Source organism: Eschrichtius robustus, chromosome 15 (assembly GCF_028021215.1).
Source record: "Eschrichtius robustus isolate mEscRob2 chromosome 15, mEscRob2.pri, whole genome shotgun sequence".
NCBI lineage: Eukaryota > Metazoa > Chordata > Mammalia > Artiodactyla > Eschrichtiidae > Eschrichtius > Eschrichtius robustus.
In genome coordinates this window covers 62,596,887-62,618,364 of record NC_090838.1, presented here as the reverse complement: position 1 = coordinate 62,618,364, position 21,478 = coordinate 62,596,887, and the positions used below count along the sequence as shown (strand labels likewise).

The 21,478-nt window shown below is 36.7% G+C and overlaps 1 protein-coding gene across 4 annotated transcripts in view; it reads left to right on the top strand.

Annotated features, from left to right (window-relative positions):
* Positions 1–21,478, top strand: part of EXOC6B (exocyst complex component 6B) — a 713,885-nt gene that overhangs the window by 391,519 nt on the left and 300,888 nt on the right. For all 4 annotated transcript variants that reach the window (XM_068564227.1, XM_068564225.1, XM_068564224.1 and 1 more), the window contains one exon: positions 10,913–11,024. In XM_068564227.1, the coding sequence (XP_068420328.1) occupies positions 10,913–11,024 (112 nt within the window). The remainder of the gene's footprint in view (positions 1–10,912; positions 11,025–21,478) is intronic.

Sequence of the window (21,478 nt, the reverse complement as noted above, 5' to 3'; positions counted from 1 at the left end):
TTCCTTCTGCTAACTTTGGGGGTTTTTTGTTCTTCTTTCTCTAATTGCTTTAGGTGTAAGGTTAGGTTGTTCATTTGAGATGTTTCTTGTTTCTTGAGGTAGGATTGTATTGCTATAAACTTCCCTCTTAGAACTGCTTTTGCTGCATCCCATAGGTTTTTGGTCGTCGTGTTTTCATTGTCACGTGTTTCTAGGTATTTTTTGATTTCCTCTTTGATTTCTTCAGTGATCTCTTGTTTTTAAAGTAGTATATTATTTAGCCTCCATGTGTTTGTAGTTTTTACAGACTTTTTCCTGTAATTGATATCTAGGCTCATAGCATTGTGGTTGGAAAAGGTACTTGATACGATTTCAATTTTCTTAACTTTACCAAGGCTTGATTTGTGACCCAAGATATGATCTATCCTGGAGAATGTTCCATGAGCACTTGAGAAGAAAGTGTATTTGGTTGTTTTTCGATGGAATGTCCTATAAATATCATTTAAGTCCATCTTGTTTAATGTGTCATTTAAAGCTTGTGCTTCCTTACTTATTTTCATTTTGGATGATCTGTCCCTTGGTGAAAGTGTGGTGTTAAAGTCCCCTACTATTATTGTGTTAGTGTTGATTTCCCCTTTTATGGCTGTTAGCATTTGCCTTATGTGTTGAGGTGTTCCTATGTTGGGTGCATAAATATTTACAATTGTTATATCATCTTCTTGGATTGATCCCTTGATCATTATGTAGTGTCCTTCTTTGTCTCTTTTAATCGTCTTTATTTTAAAGTCTACTTTGTCTGATTTGAAAATTGCTACTCCAGCTTTCTTTTGATTTCCTTTTGTATGAAGTATCTTTTTCCATCCCCTCACTTTCAGTCTGTATGTGTCCCTAGGTCTGAAGTGGGTCTCTTGTAGACAGCATATATATGGGTCTTGTTTTTATATTCATTCAGCTAGTCTATGTCTTTTGGTGGGAGCATTTAATCCATTTACATTTAAGGTAGTTATCGATATATATGTTCCTATTACCATTTTCTTAATTGTTTTGGGTTTGTTATTGTACGTCTTCTCCTTCTTTTGTGTTTCCTGCCTAGAGAAGTTCCTGTTGCCTTTGTTGTAAAGCTGGTTTGGTGGTGCTGAATTTCTTAACTTTTGTTTGTCTGTAAAGGTTTAATTTCTCCGTTGAATCTGAATGAGATCCATGCTGGGTAGAGTAATCTTGGTTGTAGGTTTTTCCCTTTCATCACTTTAAATATGTACTGCCACTCCCTTCTGGCTTGCAGAGTTTCTGCTGAAAGATCAGCTGGTAACCTTATGGGGATTCCCTTGTATGTTATTCGTTCTTTTTGCTTTGCTGCTTTTAATATTTTTTCTTTGCATTTCATTTTTGATAGTTTGATTAATATGTGTTTTGGCATTTTTCTTCTTGGAGTTATCCTGTATGGGACTCTCTGCGCTTCCTGGACTTGATTGACTATTTCCTTTCCCATATTAGGGAACTTTTCAAGTATAATCTCTTCAAATTTTTTCTCGGTCCCTTTCTTTTTCTCTTCTACTTCGAATGTTGGTGCATTTAATGTTGTCCCAGAGGTCTCTAAGACTGTCCTCAGTGCTTTTCATTCTTTTTTCTGCTCTGCAGTAGCTATTTCCAGTATTTTTTCTTCCAGGTCTCTTATCCATTCTTCTACCTCAGTTATTCTGCTATTGATCCCTTCTAGAGAATTTTTAATTTCATTTATTGTGTTGTTCATCATTGTTTGTTTGCTCTTTAGTTCTTCTAGTTCCTTGTTAAACGTTTCTTGTTTGTTCTCCATTCTGTTTTGAAGATTTTGGATCATCTTTAGTATCATTACTCTCAGTTCTTTTTCAGGTAGACTGCCTATTTCCTCTTCGTTTGTTTGGTCTGGTTGGTTTTTACCTTGCCCCTTCATCTGCTATGTGTTTCTCTGTCTTCTCATTTTGCTTAACTTACTGTGTTTGGGGTCTCCTTTTCGCAGGCTGCAGGTTCGTACTTCCCCTTGTTTTTGGTGTCTTCCCCCAGTGGCTAAGGTTGGTTAAGTGGGTTGTGTAGGCTTCCTGGTGGAGGGGACTAGTGCCTGTGTTCCGGTGCATGGGGCTGGATCTTGTCTTTCTGGTGGGCAGGACCATGTCCAGTGGTGTGTTTTAGTGTGTCTGTGACCGTATTATGATTTTAGGCAGCCTCTGTGCTAATGGGTTGGGTTGTGTTCCTGTTTCCCTAGTTGTTTGGCATAGGGTGTGCAGCACTTTAGCTTGCTGGTCGTTCAGTGGAGCTGGGTCTTCACGTTGAGATGGAGATCTCTGGGAGGGCTTTTGCCATTTGATGTAACATGGAGCTGGGAGGTCTGTGGTGGACCAATGTCCTGAACTCGGCTCTCCTTCCTCAGAGGCTCAGGCCTGATACCCGGCTGGAGCACCAAGACCCTGTCAGCCACATGGCTCAGAAGAAAAGAGAGAAAAAAGGAAAGAAAGAAAGAAAAGACAAAAATAAAGTAATTAAAATAGAAAGTAATTATTAAAAGTAAAAAAAGTTAAAAATTAATAAAAAAAAGAAATAAAGACGAGAGCAACGAAATCAAAAAAGAAATCCACCAATGATAACAAGTGCTGAAAAGTATACCAAAAAAAAAAGGACAGACAGAACCCTAGGACAAATGGTAAAAGCAAAGCTGTACAGAGAAAGTCAAACAAAGAAGCACAGACATACACACTCACAAAAAGGGAAAAAGGAAAAATATATATATACCTATATATATAAAAAAAAAAAGAAGTGAGCAACCAAATCAATAAACAAATATACAAATGAAAATAAACTCTAAATACTAAACTAAGATAAACATAAAACTAGAAACAAATTAGATACAGAAAGCAAACCCCAAGTCTACAGTTGCTCCCAAAGTCCACCGCCTCAGTTTTGGGATGATACGTTGTCTATTCAGGTATTCCACAGAGGCAGGTTACATCAAGTTGACTGTGTAGATTTAATCTGCTGCTCCTGAGGCTGCTAGGAGAAGTTTCCCTTTCTCTTCTTTGTTCGCACAGCTCCTGAGGTTCAGCTTTGGATTTGGCCCTGCCTCTGCATGTAGGTCCCCTGACAGCGTCTGTTCCTCACCCAGACAGGACGGGGTTAAAGGAGAAGCTGATTAGGTGGCTCTGGCTCACTCAGGCCGGGGGAAGGGAGGGGTACATAATGCAGGGCAAGCCTGTGGCGGCAGAGGCCAGCATGACGTTGCAACAACCAGAGGCGCGCCATGTGTTCTCCCGGGGAAGTTGTGCCTGGATCATGGGACCCGGGCAGTGGCAGGCTGCACAGGGTCCTGGGAGGGGAGGTGTGGATAGTGACCTGTGCTTGCACACAGGCTTCTTGGTGGCTGCAGCAGCATCCTTAGCGTTTCATGCCCATCTCTGGTGTCTGCGCGGCTCGCGCCCATCTCTGCAGCTCATTTAGGCAGTGCTCTGACTCGCCTCTCCTCATGCACCTCGAAACAATGGTCTCTTGGCTCTTAGGCAGGTCCAGCCTTTTTCCCGGACTCCCTCCTGGCTAGCTGTGGCTCACTAGCCCCCTTCAGGATGTGTTCACGCAGCCAATCCTAGTCCTCTCCTTGGGATCTGACCTCCAAAGCTAGAGCCTCAGCTCCCAGCCCCCACCCATCCTGGCAGGTGAGCAGAGAAGCCTCTCTGTCTGGTGAGTGCTGGTCGGCATCGATACTCTGTGCGGGAATCTCTCTGCTTTGTCCTCTGCACCCCTGTTGCTGTGCTTCCGTGGCTCTGAAGCTTCCCTGCTGCCAGCCCCTGTCTCCGCCAGTGAAGGGGCTTCCTAGTGTGTGGACACTTTTCCTCCTTCACAGCTCCCTCCCAGAGGTGCAGTTCCCGTCCCTTTTGTCTCTGTTTTTTCTTTTTTCTTTTGCCCTACCCAGGTATGTGGGGAGTTTCTTGCCTTTTGGGAAGTCTGAGGTCTTTTGCCAGCATTCAGTAGGTGTTTTGTAAGAGTTGTTCCACAGGTAGATGTATTTCTGATGTATTTGTGGGGAGGAAGGTGATCTCCACGTCTTACTCCCCCGCCATCTTGAAGGTCTCCCCCAGCTATAATTTCGTTAAGTAATCTTTTTCTTTTTCTTTCTTCTTTTTCTGGGATTCCCATAATGTGTATATTTGTTTTTTTAATGGCAATCAATATGTCCCTATGCTTTCTTTACTTATTTTTTCTCTTTGCTCCTCTTTCTGATATCAAATGGCCTGTCTTCTAATTCCCTGATTCTTTCTTCTGCGTGACTTAGTCTACTCTTGAAGCTCTCTGTTGAATTTTTCAGTTCTATCATTGTATACTTCAGCTCCAGGATTTCAGTTTGGTTCTTTTTTATGGTTTCTATATCTTTATTAACCTTCTCTTTTTGTTCGTGCATAGTGTTCCAGATTTAATTTTCTTGTCTTTCTGTGTTTTCTTGCATATTATTGAGCTTAAGATCATGTTTCAAATTCTTTGTCAGACAGTTTGTATGTCTCAGTTTCTTTGGGATTCATTACTAGAACATTATTTGTTTTGTTTGGTGGTGTCAGGTGGTTTGTCAAGTCTTTGTGATCCGTGTAGCTTTGTGTTGATGGCTCTGCCTTTGTGCTTGTCTTTGGCAGCATGGAGTTATGTGTCTCCCCCCAGGTCCCTGGGTGGCAGGACTATTCCTATACCATGCCTGAAAGGGTCTGGAGTGAAAACACAGGACCACTTCAGGTTTCACAATTAGAATGACTGATAGATTGCAGCTCTGCAGTTGCATTGAGGGATTCATCTGGGGGTGCTTATGGGGATTCCTCCTGGTGCATTTCTGGGCAAATAGGGTTTCTCTTGGACCATAGTTGGGAGTGGCTGGGGCCAGATTCCAGAGACACTTCAAGATCCACAGTGAGACTGAGGTCAGTGGGCCTATCTCTAGGGGCATATACGAGCGTGTCTCCTGCTGGATCCCTGGGCAGGCAGGACTGCCTCCCATCCATGGCTACAAGGGGCTGGAGCGAGGTCATGGGGGCACTTCAACATCTATGGTCAGATTTGAGGTTGGCGGCCCTACCTCCAGGTGCATGGAAGGGTATGTGGCCCAGCAGGTCCCTGAGTGGACTGGAGTACTCCTGGACTGTGGCTATGTGAACATGGGCTCAAGTTACAGGGATTTTTTTAGTATTTGCAATCAGACTGAGGTTGGAGAACTTGCCTTGGTTCATGGACAGGCATGTCTCTGCCCAGTCATAGGCAGGCAGGGTTGGCAGCTAATAGGGTCTGGAGTTGGGTCATAGAACAATTCAGTGTTTACAGGTAGAATTGAGTTTGGTGGGCCTATTACCCAAGGCACAGGTTGGCATGACTGTTACCGCATCCTTTGGCAAATGGTGATGATGGAAAGGCCAAACAGGCCATGTCCATAGGCAGTCAGGGGCCAGAGTCGGTTCCTGTGTCTGTAGCTGGGACTGTGGTTAGCAAGTGTGCCACCTGAATGAGTTTGGGCTTGCCTTCTGAAAGCAACCCTCCTTGGTCTTGGGCTCTGCTGGATTTTACCGTCTTCTTTCTTGAATCCGAAGTTCTACAAGAGTACTTTTGTCTCTGCTTGGCTGCCAAATTATTGTTGCTGAGAAGGGATATATGTGCAGGACTTCCTGTTCTGCCATTTCTAATGTCACACCTCTATTTTTAATTGCTCTTAAAGAAAATTGCTTGTGTAAAGGAAAAATAGTAACAGTGTCTAGTAAAGGAAAAGTAAATGTAAAAGTAAATGTATGATAATAATAGGACAAATGATATGAGAGAGGAATTTGATTTACTGTTTGAGGTTTTTACATTATACATGAAGTGGTATATTATTTGAAAACATATTGTTATAGTCTCTCTCTCTCTATAGTATAATGTATAGCAACCACTGAAAAAATGGTCAAAAAAACATGAAACAGGTGAAAGTGAGGATAAAAAGGAATCATAAAAAGAACACTCAATCTAAAAACAGTCAACAAAAGAGTTAAATGGGATATAGAACAGGTGGAAGAAACAGAAATCAACTAGCAAGATGGTAAATTTAAATCCAATTACAACAGTGTTCCATGTACACTTGAATAGAATGTGTATTCTGTAGTTGTTGAGTGTTGTATTCTCTGAATGACAGATTAAGTTTGTTAACAGTATTGTACAAATTTTCTGTATCCTTCCCTTTTTAGGTCTACTTTTTCTGTCAATTACTGAGGAGTGTTAAACTATCCAGCTATGATTGTAGATTTGTCTATTTTTTTTTGTGATCTCTCAAGTTTGCTTCATTTATTTTGAATATATCTTTTTAAGTTCATACACAGTTTGATTGTTATATCTTCTTATTGTATTCATCCTTTTAATTTTGTGAAATGTCCCTCTATCTGTGTTAAAAATTAAAATAGTCAGTGTCTTCTTTGCCTAATATTAATATAACCATTACTTTCTTTTATGGTATACGTTTGTCTGTTCTATTACTTATAACCTTTTCTTCTTTTTTTTTATCATGTTATTTTCAAATAATTTCAACATTAAGGAAGAATTTCGAAAATGTGATGAACTGAAAGCTTTCTCCCAAAATTCTCCAATTTTTGACTTTTTGCCATGTTTGCTTTATTACTTCCTCCCTCTCTCTTTGTCTGTCTCTCTGTATGTATCTGTGTGTGTGTGTGTGTGTGTGTGTGTGTGTGTGTGTACTATTTTAATCCCTTATGGTTTATGTTAATTTTGATTAACTATTTAAGATGTTGTCTGTTTCTCCATATAGTTACAATTTTTCCTTTTGTAATAAGTAATATTTGTGTCGAAATACGTTGAGACCATGTATTTATTTTGTTAGTTACCAGATGTCCTTCACTTCTTTCCCTCTTACAGTATTCATTAGTGATTCTTGCCTGAAATCAGTTTTTTTCTCTGATAATCATTAATATATGATTTTAACTAATTTATGATTTTTTTATTCCTTTTATATGTATTACTTGGCATTCCATATTAAGGAGTCCTTCCCCATTATCTATCTATATAGCTAGCTAGCTAGCTAGCTACCTACCTATCATTTCCTGTTATCATATCAGACTCATGGATTCTTTTACTTCATTCAGTTGGGTTATTCCTTTAATGACCTTATTCATTTTGATACTCAAATTGTCCCAGATGTAGCTAGTGTGAGCCACTTCAAGCTGGCTCCTGTGCCTTGTTGATGTGTTCTTATCACTTTGGGGACATTTCCTAACTTAGCCACGATATTATTCATTTTTTCAAGGAGCTTAGTTCTTTTTAGTGCTGAGTGGCATATTGACAGTAAGATCTAGCCATGTTCCTTGTATTTAAATGTGTGTCATTTTGAATCAACAAGTACTTGGGTATTGGTTTTTTATTCATTCTGCCTAATTGGAATGTTTGTTCCATTACATTAATGTATTTAGTGATTTGGTTGGATTTAAGCCTTTCATCTTGCTGTTGTTTTTCTATTTGTTCCATTCATTTTTGTTTTGCTCTTTTTTTTCCTGTTTTCCTTCCTTCTTCTCGATTAAGTTTTTTTTAGTATTATGATTTAGTTTTCCTATTGGCCTACTGGAGTATAACTTTTAGTTTTATTTATTATATGTTTGTCTGTTTGCTCTGGGAATTACAGTGTGTATCCTTAACTTATCACAGTTACATGTAATTTAAGAATCTTACAGCAGTATAGTGTAATTTATCTTTTCACTTCTTTTTCTGATATTGTTGGTATATACTTACTTATACACTTGTTTTTAAACACTGAAATATGTTATTGTTTGTGTTTGAACATTTGATAGTATTTTAAAATTCAAGAAAGAAAAGTAGTTCATTATATTTATCCACATATTTGCTATTTCCAAGCCTTCTCCTTCTTTCTTACAGATCTGTGTTACCCTTTGGTATCATTTTCCTTCAGTGTGAAGAATTTCTTCTAGCTATTCTTTTAGTGTGTATCTGCTGGTTTTAGATTTTCTTAGCTTTTGTTTGTCTAAAAATATTTTTTCATCTGTTTTCAAAAATGTATTTTTTAAGATGTAGAATTCTAGGCTGACAGTCCTCCCTTTCCCCACACTTTAAAGATGTTATTCCTCTGTTTGTTTTCATTGTTTCTGAAGAGAAATAAGCCATTATTCTTATTGTTGTTCCTCTAACTGTATTGCCTTTTTTCTCTGGTTGCCTTTAAGATTTTCTCTTTGTCTTTGCATTTTGCAATTTGACTGTGATTTTCCTTTGTGGAGTTTTATTTGCACTAATTGTGTTGGGGTTTTGCTAAACTTCTGAGATCTGTGGGTTGAGATCTTTTATTAGGTTTGGAGATGATGTTGCCAATTTATCCTTAAATATGTCTCTTTTCTCATTTCTTCCTCTTCTGCAATTCCTAGCTACTTGATGTATCATTCAGATTTCATCATTACTTGAGTGAACTGAATGTGAGTCTCAGTTTTTATTAGTTTCAAATTACTTCTGATTTCAATTCTACAAATGCTATGGTAGAAGTCTTTTTGTCTTTAAGACTCTGAAATTCCAAAGCTTTTATCCAGGGGCTTATCTTTTATTTTAACAGGATTTGAGTTGGGCTGGGTTTCAGCTTTAGTTAGTTTTTACTCTCCGTTGGATTGAATTCGAGTAGAGCCTTGGAATCTAAATCCCTTTCAAAATTTGCAAGACTTCTCTCTGATTTCTAGCATTACCCCCACCATTCTTATGGAACAGAATTCTTATAGGGGAGAGTTGTTGGGTCAGTATATTTATTTTTGTTTGGGGGCTCTTCCAAGATTCCAATCTGTAATAGCAGCCCACACTGTTAAGGGGTTGGATGATTTTTTTTTTGTCCCACCAAAGTCTCTCAGCCTATGAGTATTTCACTCCCTCATCTATGTGTACCCAGATTAGGCAATTGGCCTTAGATATGAAAGTAGCTGCTACTCTTTGCTTATCTTTCAAGGACTTTATCCCAGTGTGCAATTTAATTCAGTTTTACATTTTTTGTGTTCATTATACTTCATTAACATTAAAGGAATATACAGCTTTTAGCTTAGATCTAGCTTTCTTGTGCTTTTGAAAGTAGTGACAGTTTTTCTCGATCTTCTACATCATATCCAAGAATGGAACTTCTACTAGATCTTCATAAAGCATAATAGAAATAAGTAATAAGTAGAGATGCCAGGAGAGTGATTAATATCAGGAGCACCAGATTATTTTGGACAGCTGTGTTAATCACTTTTATAGCAACCTGTACTTATTCATAACTCATATTACAATTGATATGATATAATTATGAGTTTAACATATGAATGTAGGAACCATGACTATTTCTTCACCACTGTAATTTCAATATTGCATCAACACAATGCCCAGCACCTTATATATTTTTGGAATGAAGTTTTAAATTCAGTAATAGTTTTTGAAAGGGTAGCAATAGGCCAGAGGTTATTGTTCAATTAAATATATCCTTACATGGACCCTGTAAAAATATTTTGAGGTATCTTTTTTTCTAACTGAATTTCCTAACTGAATTCCTTGCATTCTGTAGTCTTATTTATTTCTAATATTTTTGTCTTCCACATGGTATGACAATGTAGCTAGCCTGTATATTTAGTATTTTAAGATTTTTAATTGAACTATACTAAGCCTCTGATTTTATTCTGTAGAAAGAGAAATCAATGAGACAAAATTTGTGACCATTGTTCACAAGCAATAAATTATTGAAAAAGAACTGCTCACAAATCTTTATTTACATTTATTTCTTGATAAAGAAGTATCATTACAATACTAACATTATTATTGAAGAAATATTTGTCTCAAAAGGGTATCTTTTATAGAAAGCCATCTTGGGTGATGCTTTCAGGGGCTTATGAAGGATGTATAGGTCTAGAATTTCATTTGTTGGTTGCAAGATTGCTGTTTTCTTTTTTAAACTTTGCATATAAAGATAGCTTTGGAATCATTTTTTTAACGTTTAGTTTCCTTTACTGAATAGAAAATGTCATTATTGATCATTTTTGGAATAGTAAGGGTTATAAAACATTTATGCAGAATTAAACTACTGGTTTAGTTTCAAAGTCAGTGGTTACCAGTGAGGAGAGGGGAGAGAGGAGGGGCAAGATAGAGGCAGAGGATTAAGAAGTACAAACTACTATGTATAAAACAAATAAGTTACAAGGATATATTATATAGTACAGGGAATATAGCCCAATATTTTATAACTTTAAATGGAGTATAATCTTTAAAATTTTTGATTCATTATGTTGTGCACCTGAAAGTTATAAAATCTTGTAAATCAATTTTTTAAAAGTCCAAAAGTAACTATTGGCTTGAAACATTCATTTTGGAATGAGAGCTAAATAGACATTATATGAAAGATGATGACATAGGAGCAGAGATATCTTTTTTTTTTTTTTTTTTTTTTAGGGACCTTTATCAGCTAATTGTGCAGAAAGTCTACAAAGAGATCAGGTTGTAAAATTATAAATATTAACTGCGAAGGAACTTGAATGTATGGGAAAAATAATGGTTTCTGAATGCAGAATCATGTTAGAGAACTCTGTCCTGAGATGCAGTATAGCATAGTGTTTAAATGCTGTAGCCTTTAGAGCTACACTGCCTGTATTAAAATCCTTTTTTGCTATCTACTCACTGTGTGACCTTCAGCAAGTTACTAAACTTCTCTTTACCTTCATTTCCTCATCTGTAAAGTAGAGATAATACTAAAACTAATTCATATGGTTATTATGAAGGTTAAATGAATTTTTATACATTAAAATACTTGGAATCTAATTTCTGATATACAATAAATGTTATTTCTTGTTGCCATTATTATTATTATTACTATGAGTACCACTGGCACCTTGTTTGTTTGCAAAATAATTTTCCTACCTGGTATGATTGACTCTTGACATTTCCTTTTCAGTTCAACTGAAGTTGATGACATGATTCGTAAATCTACAAACCTGTTGCTAACTAGGACTCTGAGCAGCTCTCTGCAGAATGTCATTAAAAGGAAGAATATTGGACTTACTGAGGTAAAGCTGCCCTTATTGGAGGTAGCCAAGGCAATTTGTGAACAGATGTCCTAAGCTCTGGGGCTTGTGTGTGAATTAATTATAATTTTCTATGTGCTCTATCATGTTCTTTCTGATGGACTCATGGTGAAAGTGCAAAATAAATTCCTTGTGTTTTTCTTTCAGTGCCTTGGAGAAATCCATTATTTTTTGGAAAAGTCACTTTTTTTCTCTCTCTCATTGTCTTCTCTAGTTTAACTGGTTTGAGGTTGTTGGGTTAAATTTGTATTATTTGCCATTCATTACGTAAAAAAATTGTTAGTTGGAGAATAGAGTCAACGTCAGTGTCCTACTTAAAATAATGGCAGTTCAAATACAACATACAGCATGAAATCACATTTTGCCTATATAAGTCATTGATGCCAGGGATATTGGCATCCATAGTCACTGGTTAGTGTTAGATTTTGTTTTTGAGATACATCACATATATGAGTGGTAAATTACTCTTTATTAGCATGTAAGTCTGGGGATTTGGGATTGAGGAAATGTGAGAGAAAGGCAGTCGTTACATTTCTGTGGAAGCTTACACAATCTCACAAAGGGTGGAGGGTTATTGTACATAGGTTGAGAACAGTATCTTGGCAAACTGAAGATTTGACGCATTGGCGTAAGTCCTATAATTTAGAAAGATGCGACATTTCCCTTCTCTTAGAAACCCAGGTTTGTATGGGAGCCTCAACCTCCCATTTTATGGAAATTAGAGTGCCAGGTGTGAGAGAGCTTGAAGGAATTTTCTTCACAGGTGAAGGGAAGGGCTGTTGGTCATCTGTTTTTAGAGGTGGTAGAGTTTCAAAGTCAGTTGGTCTAGGAAAAATTGACATTTTCAGATATACATTATCAAGGATGAACGTCAGTAAGTGGTTAACAATACTGACCCATAGATAAGTACAGCTGGAAGCCAGGTGAACATCTATTTCTGATTTTGGAATGATTGTTTCTTTCCCTGTGTTAAGATTTAAAAACACTGTTATTATAATTTACAAATATTGTATTATAATATGGGACATTGGCAGTGATTGAATTCTACTTATAACCAACTTTTTTTTTACAATTTAAAGTCACATTCAACATTATTTGGACAATCCCCTCATTTTGCAGAGCTTCGTTTCTCTTGCCTGGTATAGAAATATTAGGCATTGCCATTATGTGTCTGAGAATAGGCTAACTTCTTTTGTAATCAGGAATGCTACAGAAAAGCAAAGTTGGATTGAAAATTTGGAAGTCCTTATGCTTTTGTAGATTATTCTGTTCTCCTTTTCTGAATCCCAAGTAGGACAGAAAACTTATTTTGTGAACTACCTCTACATTAAAACTCTTGATATAATTCTTCTTAGGCCATTTGATTTATCAATCTCTTAAAAGCCATTTTATTTAATTAATTTATTTTTATTGAAGTATAGTTGATTTACAATATTGTGTTAGTTTCAGGTGTACAAAAATAAATCCGTTTTAAACGAGTAGCATAGCAGGAACATGGTGTGATAGAAACAGCTTTGGACACAGAAGACTCTGGAATTTAGTTGTGACTATGCCATTGATTTACTGTAGCATCTTAAAAGAAGACCTAACTCCTCAGTTCTTCGGTTTTCCTGACTCCATTGTCCATTTCAAAGGCACTGTACAGATCAAGTAACAATAGGAAGAAGCAGTAGGAGCTTATCAAGAAGTACTGTGTCATAGTTCTTGACATCATTTCAGTGAATGCTAAATGTTATTCCTAAGTCATTGGATCTTTTTCGGCAAAAATACTTTTGTTATCAAAATCTTTACATATGAATGAAGGAACATCCACACATGTTTATTTATTTTGGCTATGATGGTGGTGTGTACCTGTATAGACACATACAAAACCAGTGATTTTTTTCATCACCAACCAGTAAATCTTTGACTAACTGTATTATTCACCTTTTATGAAAGGGAGGACATTATATCCTTCTTTATAGGTAACTAAAGTGATTTCACATCTGGAATCATCATCAGTAATAGGTAGCGTTTGTGGAACAATTTATATTCTTCAGTGTCCATTCACAGATAATCATCTTATTTATTACAATAACATTTGAAGCAGGCTGGGCATGTGTTATTATTCCCATTTTATAGAAGGTGTAATTAAAGTTCAAGGAGAATGCCCAAGCTAGCAAAATGATAGAAATGAGACCTAAGTTCAGGTTATTTTTTTCCCCAAACTTACTCACTTTTACTATAGTGTACTACTTTCCATATTGATTTAATTATTCCATCATAAGAAAGATAGAGATTTTTTACAGGAGGTCCATAGTAACATGGAAATTGTTCTAGTTAGAGGTGATTTTGTAACAGGAGCAGATATCCACTCAAATGATAAAAGTATTATAAGCACTCAAAACTCACAGAATCCTATTTCTGCTTACCAGATAAACAATTCTTTTAGTATTTAAAAGTTTGTATAAGCTAATGTCTTTCTGCCTGTCTTGATTTGAGGTTATATGGTATCTTATCTCTTATTTTTTCTGTCCATATGCTCTATTCTTTTATCTCTTTCTCTCTATATACTGGCTTTCATGCTTTTCTCATGGCTTCCTTCCCCATGTTAAGCCAACTCTACATTACCTTTCAGTTCTAGCACCTACTGTAACTTGAATGCCTTGTATTCTCAGACCCTAAGTGATGATCTCTAGTTCAGTCAGCAGACACAGCTGTTCTCCTAGGGCTGCTTCTTCCAGGTCTGTGAGAAGAAGGTCAGTCAAGAGTATATGTTCTAAAGCAGACTGCCCAGGTTCCAGTTCTGGTTCTCCGCTTAATATATGTGTTCTTGGGCAGATTGCTTGGCTTTATGTGTAAAATGGGGACAATAGTAGCATGTATTTCATAGGATTGTTGTGAAGATTAAATGAACATGTAAAGTGCTTAGAATAGTGCCTGGTTCATTGCAAATACTCAGTGCATATTGCCTGTTACTAAGAAAGAGGTCTGGGCAGGTAAACAGTGGTTGTTAGGGCTAGTATAGAAATGGAGTTTTTCAAATAAGAGAAGTCAGAAGATTAGAACAAGATGTCCTGTTAATTAACGTTACAATATTTATTGAGTGCCTACTATGTGACAGGTACTGATCTAAGTCTTAAGAATAAATAAGTAAACAACAAGAACATCAACAAAAGAGATTCTTGCTTATATTCTAGTGGCAGAAAACAGGTAATAAATGGTACAGAAAATAAATAAGTAAATCATCTAGTATGATGAAAGGTCGTGAATGCTATGGAGAAAGAGAAAGAACCTGGGTTAGGGAAATCAGCAGTCTGGTGGAGGTTCAAGGTTGGTCTTATTAAAAAGAGCAACATCTTGACAGTAAGTTATTATTGAAGGGGAAAGAGCATTCTTGACAGAAGTTAGAACTGGAGCAAAGGTCTGAAGGTAGTTAAGTTATTGGCAAGTTTAGGGAATAATAAGGAAGCCGGGGTAGCTGGAATAGAGTGAGTAAGGGGAAGAGAAACAGTAGATTAGATCAGAGAGGTACCAGGGGTTCATGGTAGGCCATTATAAAGAGTTTGGCTTTTATTTTGTATGAAATGGGAGCCATGGCAGGATTTTGAGTAGTGGCATCATCTGACATATTCAAAAAGGATCACATTGACTATGGTATTGAGAATAAACTGTAGGGTATAAGCAGGGAGACCAGTTAGGAAGCTATGACAGTAATCCAGCAAGACTTGATGGAAACTTGGGTGATAGAGGTGGTGACAAGTGGTCCTATTTGGACTGTAGAGCCAGCATAGTTTCTTGATGGTTAAAAGTAAAGGAAGCAAGAAAGTGAGGAATTGAAGATAACCCCCCAATTTTTTTTATCTGATCAACTAGAAGGCTGCATATACCATGTGCTATGATGGCAAAAACTTCAATTAGAGCTAAATTTGGGGTGGAGGAAGATTGGGAATTTGGTTTTGGACATATTCAATTTGTAGTGTCTATTAGACATACAGTTTGAGATACTGAGTTAACAGTTGTACATATGGGTTTAGAGTTTGAGAAGGCGGTTCGGCCGGGAGTTAAAAAGTTGGGAGCATAAAAATGATATTTATAACCACCTGACTGGATAATATTGCTAAGGGAATTTGTAAAGGTGGAGAAAAGGGTAAAGAATTGAACCCTTGGGGGACTTCCCTGGTGGTCCAGTGGTTAAGAATCCGCCTTCCAATGCAGGGGATGTGGGTTCGATTCCTGTGGTCATGGAACTAAGATCCCACATGCTGCAGGGCAACTGAGCCTGCACACCACAACTAGAGAGCCTGCACACCTCAACTAATGAGCCCATGCGCTCTGGAGCCTGCACGCCACAACTAGAGAGAAGCCTGCGTGCCGCAATGAAAGATCCTGCATGCTGCAACTAAGACCCAATGCAGACAAAAATAAATAAATAATTTTTTTTTTTTTTTTAAAGAATTGAACCCTTGGGCTCTTTCATATTAAGAAGCCAGGGGAAAAGAGGAACCTGGAATGGAGTTGTGAAGGAGCTACTAGAGAAGTAAGAAACAGCAACAACAACAAAAATAAATAAAAACAGAAACACGGGAGTATGGTGTCCTGGAAGCCAAGTGAAGAAAGTATATCAAGAAGGAAGGAGTGGACAATTATGATAAATATTGGGGATACATCAAGTAAACTGAAGATTAAGAATTACCATTGGACTTAGCAACTTGGAGTAAGATGGTGACCTTGATAAGAGCATTTTTAATAGAATGATGGTAGGAAACTCCTGATGGAGTAGGTTTAAAAGAGAATGAGTCCTACACAGAAGAATTTCAAATAATTTACATGGATATTAGCCCTTCCAGGGTTGGAGCTTAGCTTCCCACCCCTTGTGTGTATGTTGTTCTTAGTGACTTACTTCCCAAAAGCAGAGTGTGGAAGGAGGGAAAAAGTTACTTTACAGTGAAGAAACCTGACAAACACTATTTCAGTCAGGTGATCAAGGTTAACATCATCAGTGGTAAGTTGTGTTGATGGCATGTACCTTTGATATGACGTGATGAGAAGGCATTTCACCTCTGTGGTCTTCCTTGCAAACCCATGACCTTAGTCTAACCATGAGAAAAACGTTAAACAAACCCAAATTGAAGGACATTCTACAAAATACCTAACCAGTACTCCTCAAAACTTCATGGTCATCATAAACAAGCAAAGTGTGAGAAACTGTCACAGACCAGAGGAGGCTAAGGAGATGGGACGAATAAATGTAATGTGATATCTTAGATGGGCTCCTGAAAACAGTTAAGAACATCAGGGGAAAACTAGTGACACCTGAATAAGGTGTGTTGTTCAGTTAATAGTAATGTACTGATGTTTGTTCCTTAGTTATGGCAAGCCTACCATAGTAATGTAAGATGTAAACAGTAGGGGGAACTGGGTGTGGTTTGCTTGGGAACTGTTTGCAACTATTTTGTAAGTATAAAACTTTTTTAAATAAAGCATTTATTTATATTAAAAATTTTAAAGAATGGGGAGAGAGGAATTGGCGACTGTATATAAGACAACTCTTACAGGGAATTTTGTTACAGAGGTTAAGTAAGGAAATGAGGTCGTAGCTGGCAGGCGAGGTCGGTTAATTAAAAGCTTTTTTTTTAATAGGAGAAGTTTAATAGGAGAAGCATGTTATTTATGATGAGAATGATGCAATAGAAACAAAAAGCTGATGATGTAGGAGAAAGGGGGAAATCTCTGGAGTACTGTGCTTAAGTAGGAGAGAGAGTTTAGAATCTCAGGCACAATTAAAGAGATTGGTTTTAGGTAGTGTAAAGTTCACCTCTGGTAACAGATGAGAATCAAGAGTATGTGGATGCAGATGGTGGTGGTTGTGTATATGTTACGGTGTCACTCTCCAAACGCTCAGTTTTCCCAGTGAAAGAAAGGTCTTCAGCTAAAAGTGGAGACAAATGTTGGGTTTAAGGTATCTCTGGAGAAGAGACGGTATCTCTGTGTGTATGGAAAAGAGAATTAGTTCATGACCGATGATGTGATTAATTCATAGCATTAAGTGCCCCCTTTGGCTAGTGGATATAAATTAAAGTGAGACTAGCCAGCATGGTTATATATTTTCTTAAGCCATATAAGCCACTTTTAGCTGGATCTATAATAAGTAGTAAGTCCATATCAATAATAGCTCCCATGAATTTGGTATATTTTATACTCGATACTTTATTCCGTATATTAGTATTTATATTTAATTATTTATAAAATATTTATTATTTCCTTGATATGACATTGATATTATTATTTCAATTTTAAGGTGACGAAAGACAGTAACTTTGCTTAAGGCCACTCAACCAGTAAGTAGTTTGCAAATGAGATTGGAGATAAATTTTGAAATACATTTTCTTTTAAAAATAAGATCAAAAAGTCTACAATTAATCAATGCTGGAGAGAGTGTGGAGAAAAAGGAACCCTCCTACACCATTGGTGGGAATATAAATTGGTACAGCACTATGGACAACATTATGGAGGTTCCTTAAAAAACTAAAAATAGAGCTACCATATGATCCTGCAATCCCACTCCTGGACATACATCCAGAGAAAACCATACTTTGAAAAGATACGTGCACCCCAGTGTTTATAGCAGCACTATTTACAATAGCCCACACATGGAAGCAAACTAGATGTCCATCAACAGATGAATGGATAAAGAAGATGTGGTATATTTATACAACAGAATATTACTCAGCCATAAAAACAATGAAATAATGCCATTTGCAGCAACAAGGATGGACCTAGTGATTATCATACTACGTGAAGGAAGTCAGAGAAAGGCAGATATCATATGATATCACTTATATGTGGAATCTAAAAAATGATACAAATGAACTTACTTACAAAATAGAAACAGACTCACAGACTTAGAAACTTATGGTTACCAGAGGGGAAAGTTGAGGAGGAGGGATAAATTAGGAGATTGGGATTAACATATACACACTACTATGTATAGAATAGATAATCAACAAGGACCTGCTGTATAGCACAGGGAACTCTACTCAATAGTCTGTAATAACCTATCAATATATGGGAAAAGAATCTGAAAAAAAAATATAAGTATGTATAACTTAACCACTTTGCTGTACACCTGAAACTAATACAACGTTGTATATCAACTATAATTTAAAAAAAAAAGATTTGAAGTAAGTTTTAAAATAAGATTTCTTTTTTTCGAAACCTTTGCTTTTTCACTACACTAATTTAAAAATGATATCATGGAGAGAAAGGAAATAAACCACTAGTTTATTAATCTCAGAATATCAGAGAATTAGTTAAATTTGGAAGAAGGTTTATGATGAATCAAAGGATACTCTGTTTTTTTGTGAAGGATGTATTGATAGAAAGCCTTAAAATATAAATTAGATTTAAAAGAATTTATTTATTACAGATGATAGCAGTATACCTTCACTTAAGTCCCTACTCAAATGTTATTTCCTTAAGGAGCCCTCCTTGACCACCCTATCTCAAAATAGCTCAGATCTAACGTCCCCTTGTAACTCTTTATCCTCCCTTCTATTTCCAGTGCTTATTACCACCTGCCATCATACTATATGTTTATATGTGTATGTGTTTACTGTAATATCCATGAAGCCAGGGACTTTGTCTTGTGTATAACTGTGGACAGCTCTATCCCAGTTCCATGGCACATAGGAGTTATTAATTAATGAAAGAGAGAAGAAAGAAAGAAAAAAAGAAAGTAGGTAGGTAGGTTCTTAGGGCAAAGTTAAAGAAATTTAGAGGTCCTGGTAGTGATACCATATTGAATACTTATACTTTTATGAGTATAATAATGCCCCAGGAGACCTGAATAAATGACCAATGATTTGTATTCACCCTTTGTTTTTATTATAGTCTGGATTGATGACCATATGGGTCTGTCCTGTGTTATTTATCTCCCACATACCATTTTTCTTCATCCCCAATTGTTAACAGCAGTGATATTGCTAATATTATGTTAAAACATTTTATACATAAGTCTTTTCAAATATAAGCTCTGTACTAGACCTTTGAATTTGAAACCAGGAGTTCCAAGTATTTTAGCAGTTTATGTATTTGCCTTGGAGAGGATATAAAATGAGTAGCTGACACAGCTTTTTATACCCTTGCTGGGGTGAAATGGAGATAAAATTCCTTGAAGTCTTATGGATAGCTTATTTTTGTAAATGAGAACCAAGGCTGTTATTTAGTTCTTCATCTTCCTGCAAATCACTATTTGAGAGGCATTGATGGTGTGGAGAGGAGTCATTTTCTTGGTTTGGATTAGTCCATTTGGAGCTTCAATGTACTAAATTCTCTGATTTGGGAAACAAGATAATATTGATCCTAATTACAAGTAGATGTGTATACCCCCAAAGTAATTTATAATTGGGAATGGACACCTAAATTTGTGGAATTTAGGGCTTAGTTTTGAACTATTGAAGAAGATGAAGTCTTTTTTTTCCCTGGAGTTTGTCAAGAATATGAATATCTTCTGTGATCATGGTTCAGACTCTGCTGCGGTAATCAGAGCGGGGTTGGAAAAGAAGTGACTTCCACAGTCTAATCTGTGCCTTCCTTATTAGATTCTCTCTGACACTAAGAAGTAAAGACAGAAAAAATTTCTGCTTCTTAATGGTTTTTAGCCTAAGTGACTTCTACCATTTAGCTGTGAGAGGTGTTTGTTTGCTTTATAGTGTTTTCTTTTCTTCTGGACAAGTTTCATAGAACTCCACTTTATATAAGATATAACCAACATCTTAATACATTGTTAGTTCCATGTCCTTGAAACAATAAGGACAGTTTGGATGGCTACAGTGATATATTTTTGTAAGAGAGGGGGAAGTAGGGGTTAAAAATATCAAAGGAGCTCAGACTCTTGATGGAAGTTGATACTTGAAATTGCTTCATTTCACCCTTAAGTTCAAAATTACCCCCAAAGCATCTGGCTTCACATTTGTAAATGCCGTTTTAAGGATTTTGGTTAGCTGTCATTCGGGAGTAGAGATCACTTAGACCTCATTAACAGACAATATTCCCTTTGAAAATGACATGGTATCTACTGTAATCCTAGAGTGTTTTAATAGTCTATTCTATGCTCAGCAATGAAACATTTCAAAAGTGACTGACAGCCAACTGATGTAATTCATGGTGATCTTTTGTGTTGACAGATCTTTAAAAAGTCGTGGGAAATTACTACTGTACCCAGTGAAGCCACCTCTTTATTTTTTTTTTTAACTGCCAATATCCTGCAAAACACGATAATTTTCTCTTTGACTGCCATTGTTTTTTATTTCTATAACATGACACGATTCCTCCTTATTATTAGGATTTCTTTTGATAGATAGAATGTGTTCCCTATAGGTAATGCTCATTTTAAAATAGAAAATTTTCAGTTCCCCAAATTAACTCTCTTACTTTTCTGGCTTCCCTATCATGACAACCTTGCCACTAGCCACCTTCCCACTCATGAAGAAGAGTGACTTAATGTAGACAATTTAAATTTTTAAATTTAAATTTAAATTTTAAAAATTTTGTCCTCCTCTGAAGGAGAAACATGTTGAAAGGAAGAAGGTGAGGAAAGGAATTGCTTATTTTGGTGGGTGTTTTTTTTTCCTAGAGCACTCTAAAGTTAAAAAGCTGATGTTTTGGGTGATTTTATAGGTGATGGAATTTGTGTCCAAAACTCAAAGTCTCTAAATTCAAACTATTTTTTTTTAACATCTTTATTGGGGTATAACTGCTTTACAATGTTGTGTTAGTTTCTGCTGTATAGCAAAGTGAATCAGCTATGTGTCTACATATATCCCCATATCCCCTCCCTCTTGTGTCTCCCTCTCACCCTCCCTATCCCACCCTGCTAGGTGGTCACAAAGCACCCAGCTGATCTCCCTGTGCAATATAGCTGCTTCCCAAGAGCTATCTATTTTACATTTGGTGGTGTATATATGTAAATACTACTCTCTCACTTCTTCCCAGCTTACCCTTCTCCCTCCCTGTGTCCTCAAGTCCATTCTCTACGTCTCCTACTTTATTCCCGTCCTGCCCCTAGGTTCATCAGAACCATTTTTTTTAAATTTTAGATTCCATATATATGTGTTAGCATATGATATTTGTTTTTCTCTTCCTGACTTACTTCACTCTGAATGACAGACTCTAGGTCCATCCACCTCACTCCAAATAACTCAATTTCGTTTCTTTTTATGGCTGAGTAATATTCCATTGTACATATCTCGACATCTTCTTTATCCATTCATCTGTCGATGGACACTTAAGTTGCTTCCATGTCCTGGCTATTGTAAATAATGCTGCAATGAATATTGTGGTACATGACTCTTTTTGAATTATGGTTTTCTCAGGTATATGCCCAGGAGTGGGATTGCTGGGTCATATGGTAGTTCTACTTTTAGTTTTTTGTTTTTTTTTTTAAAGTTTTACTG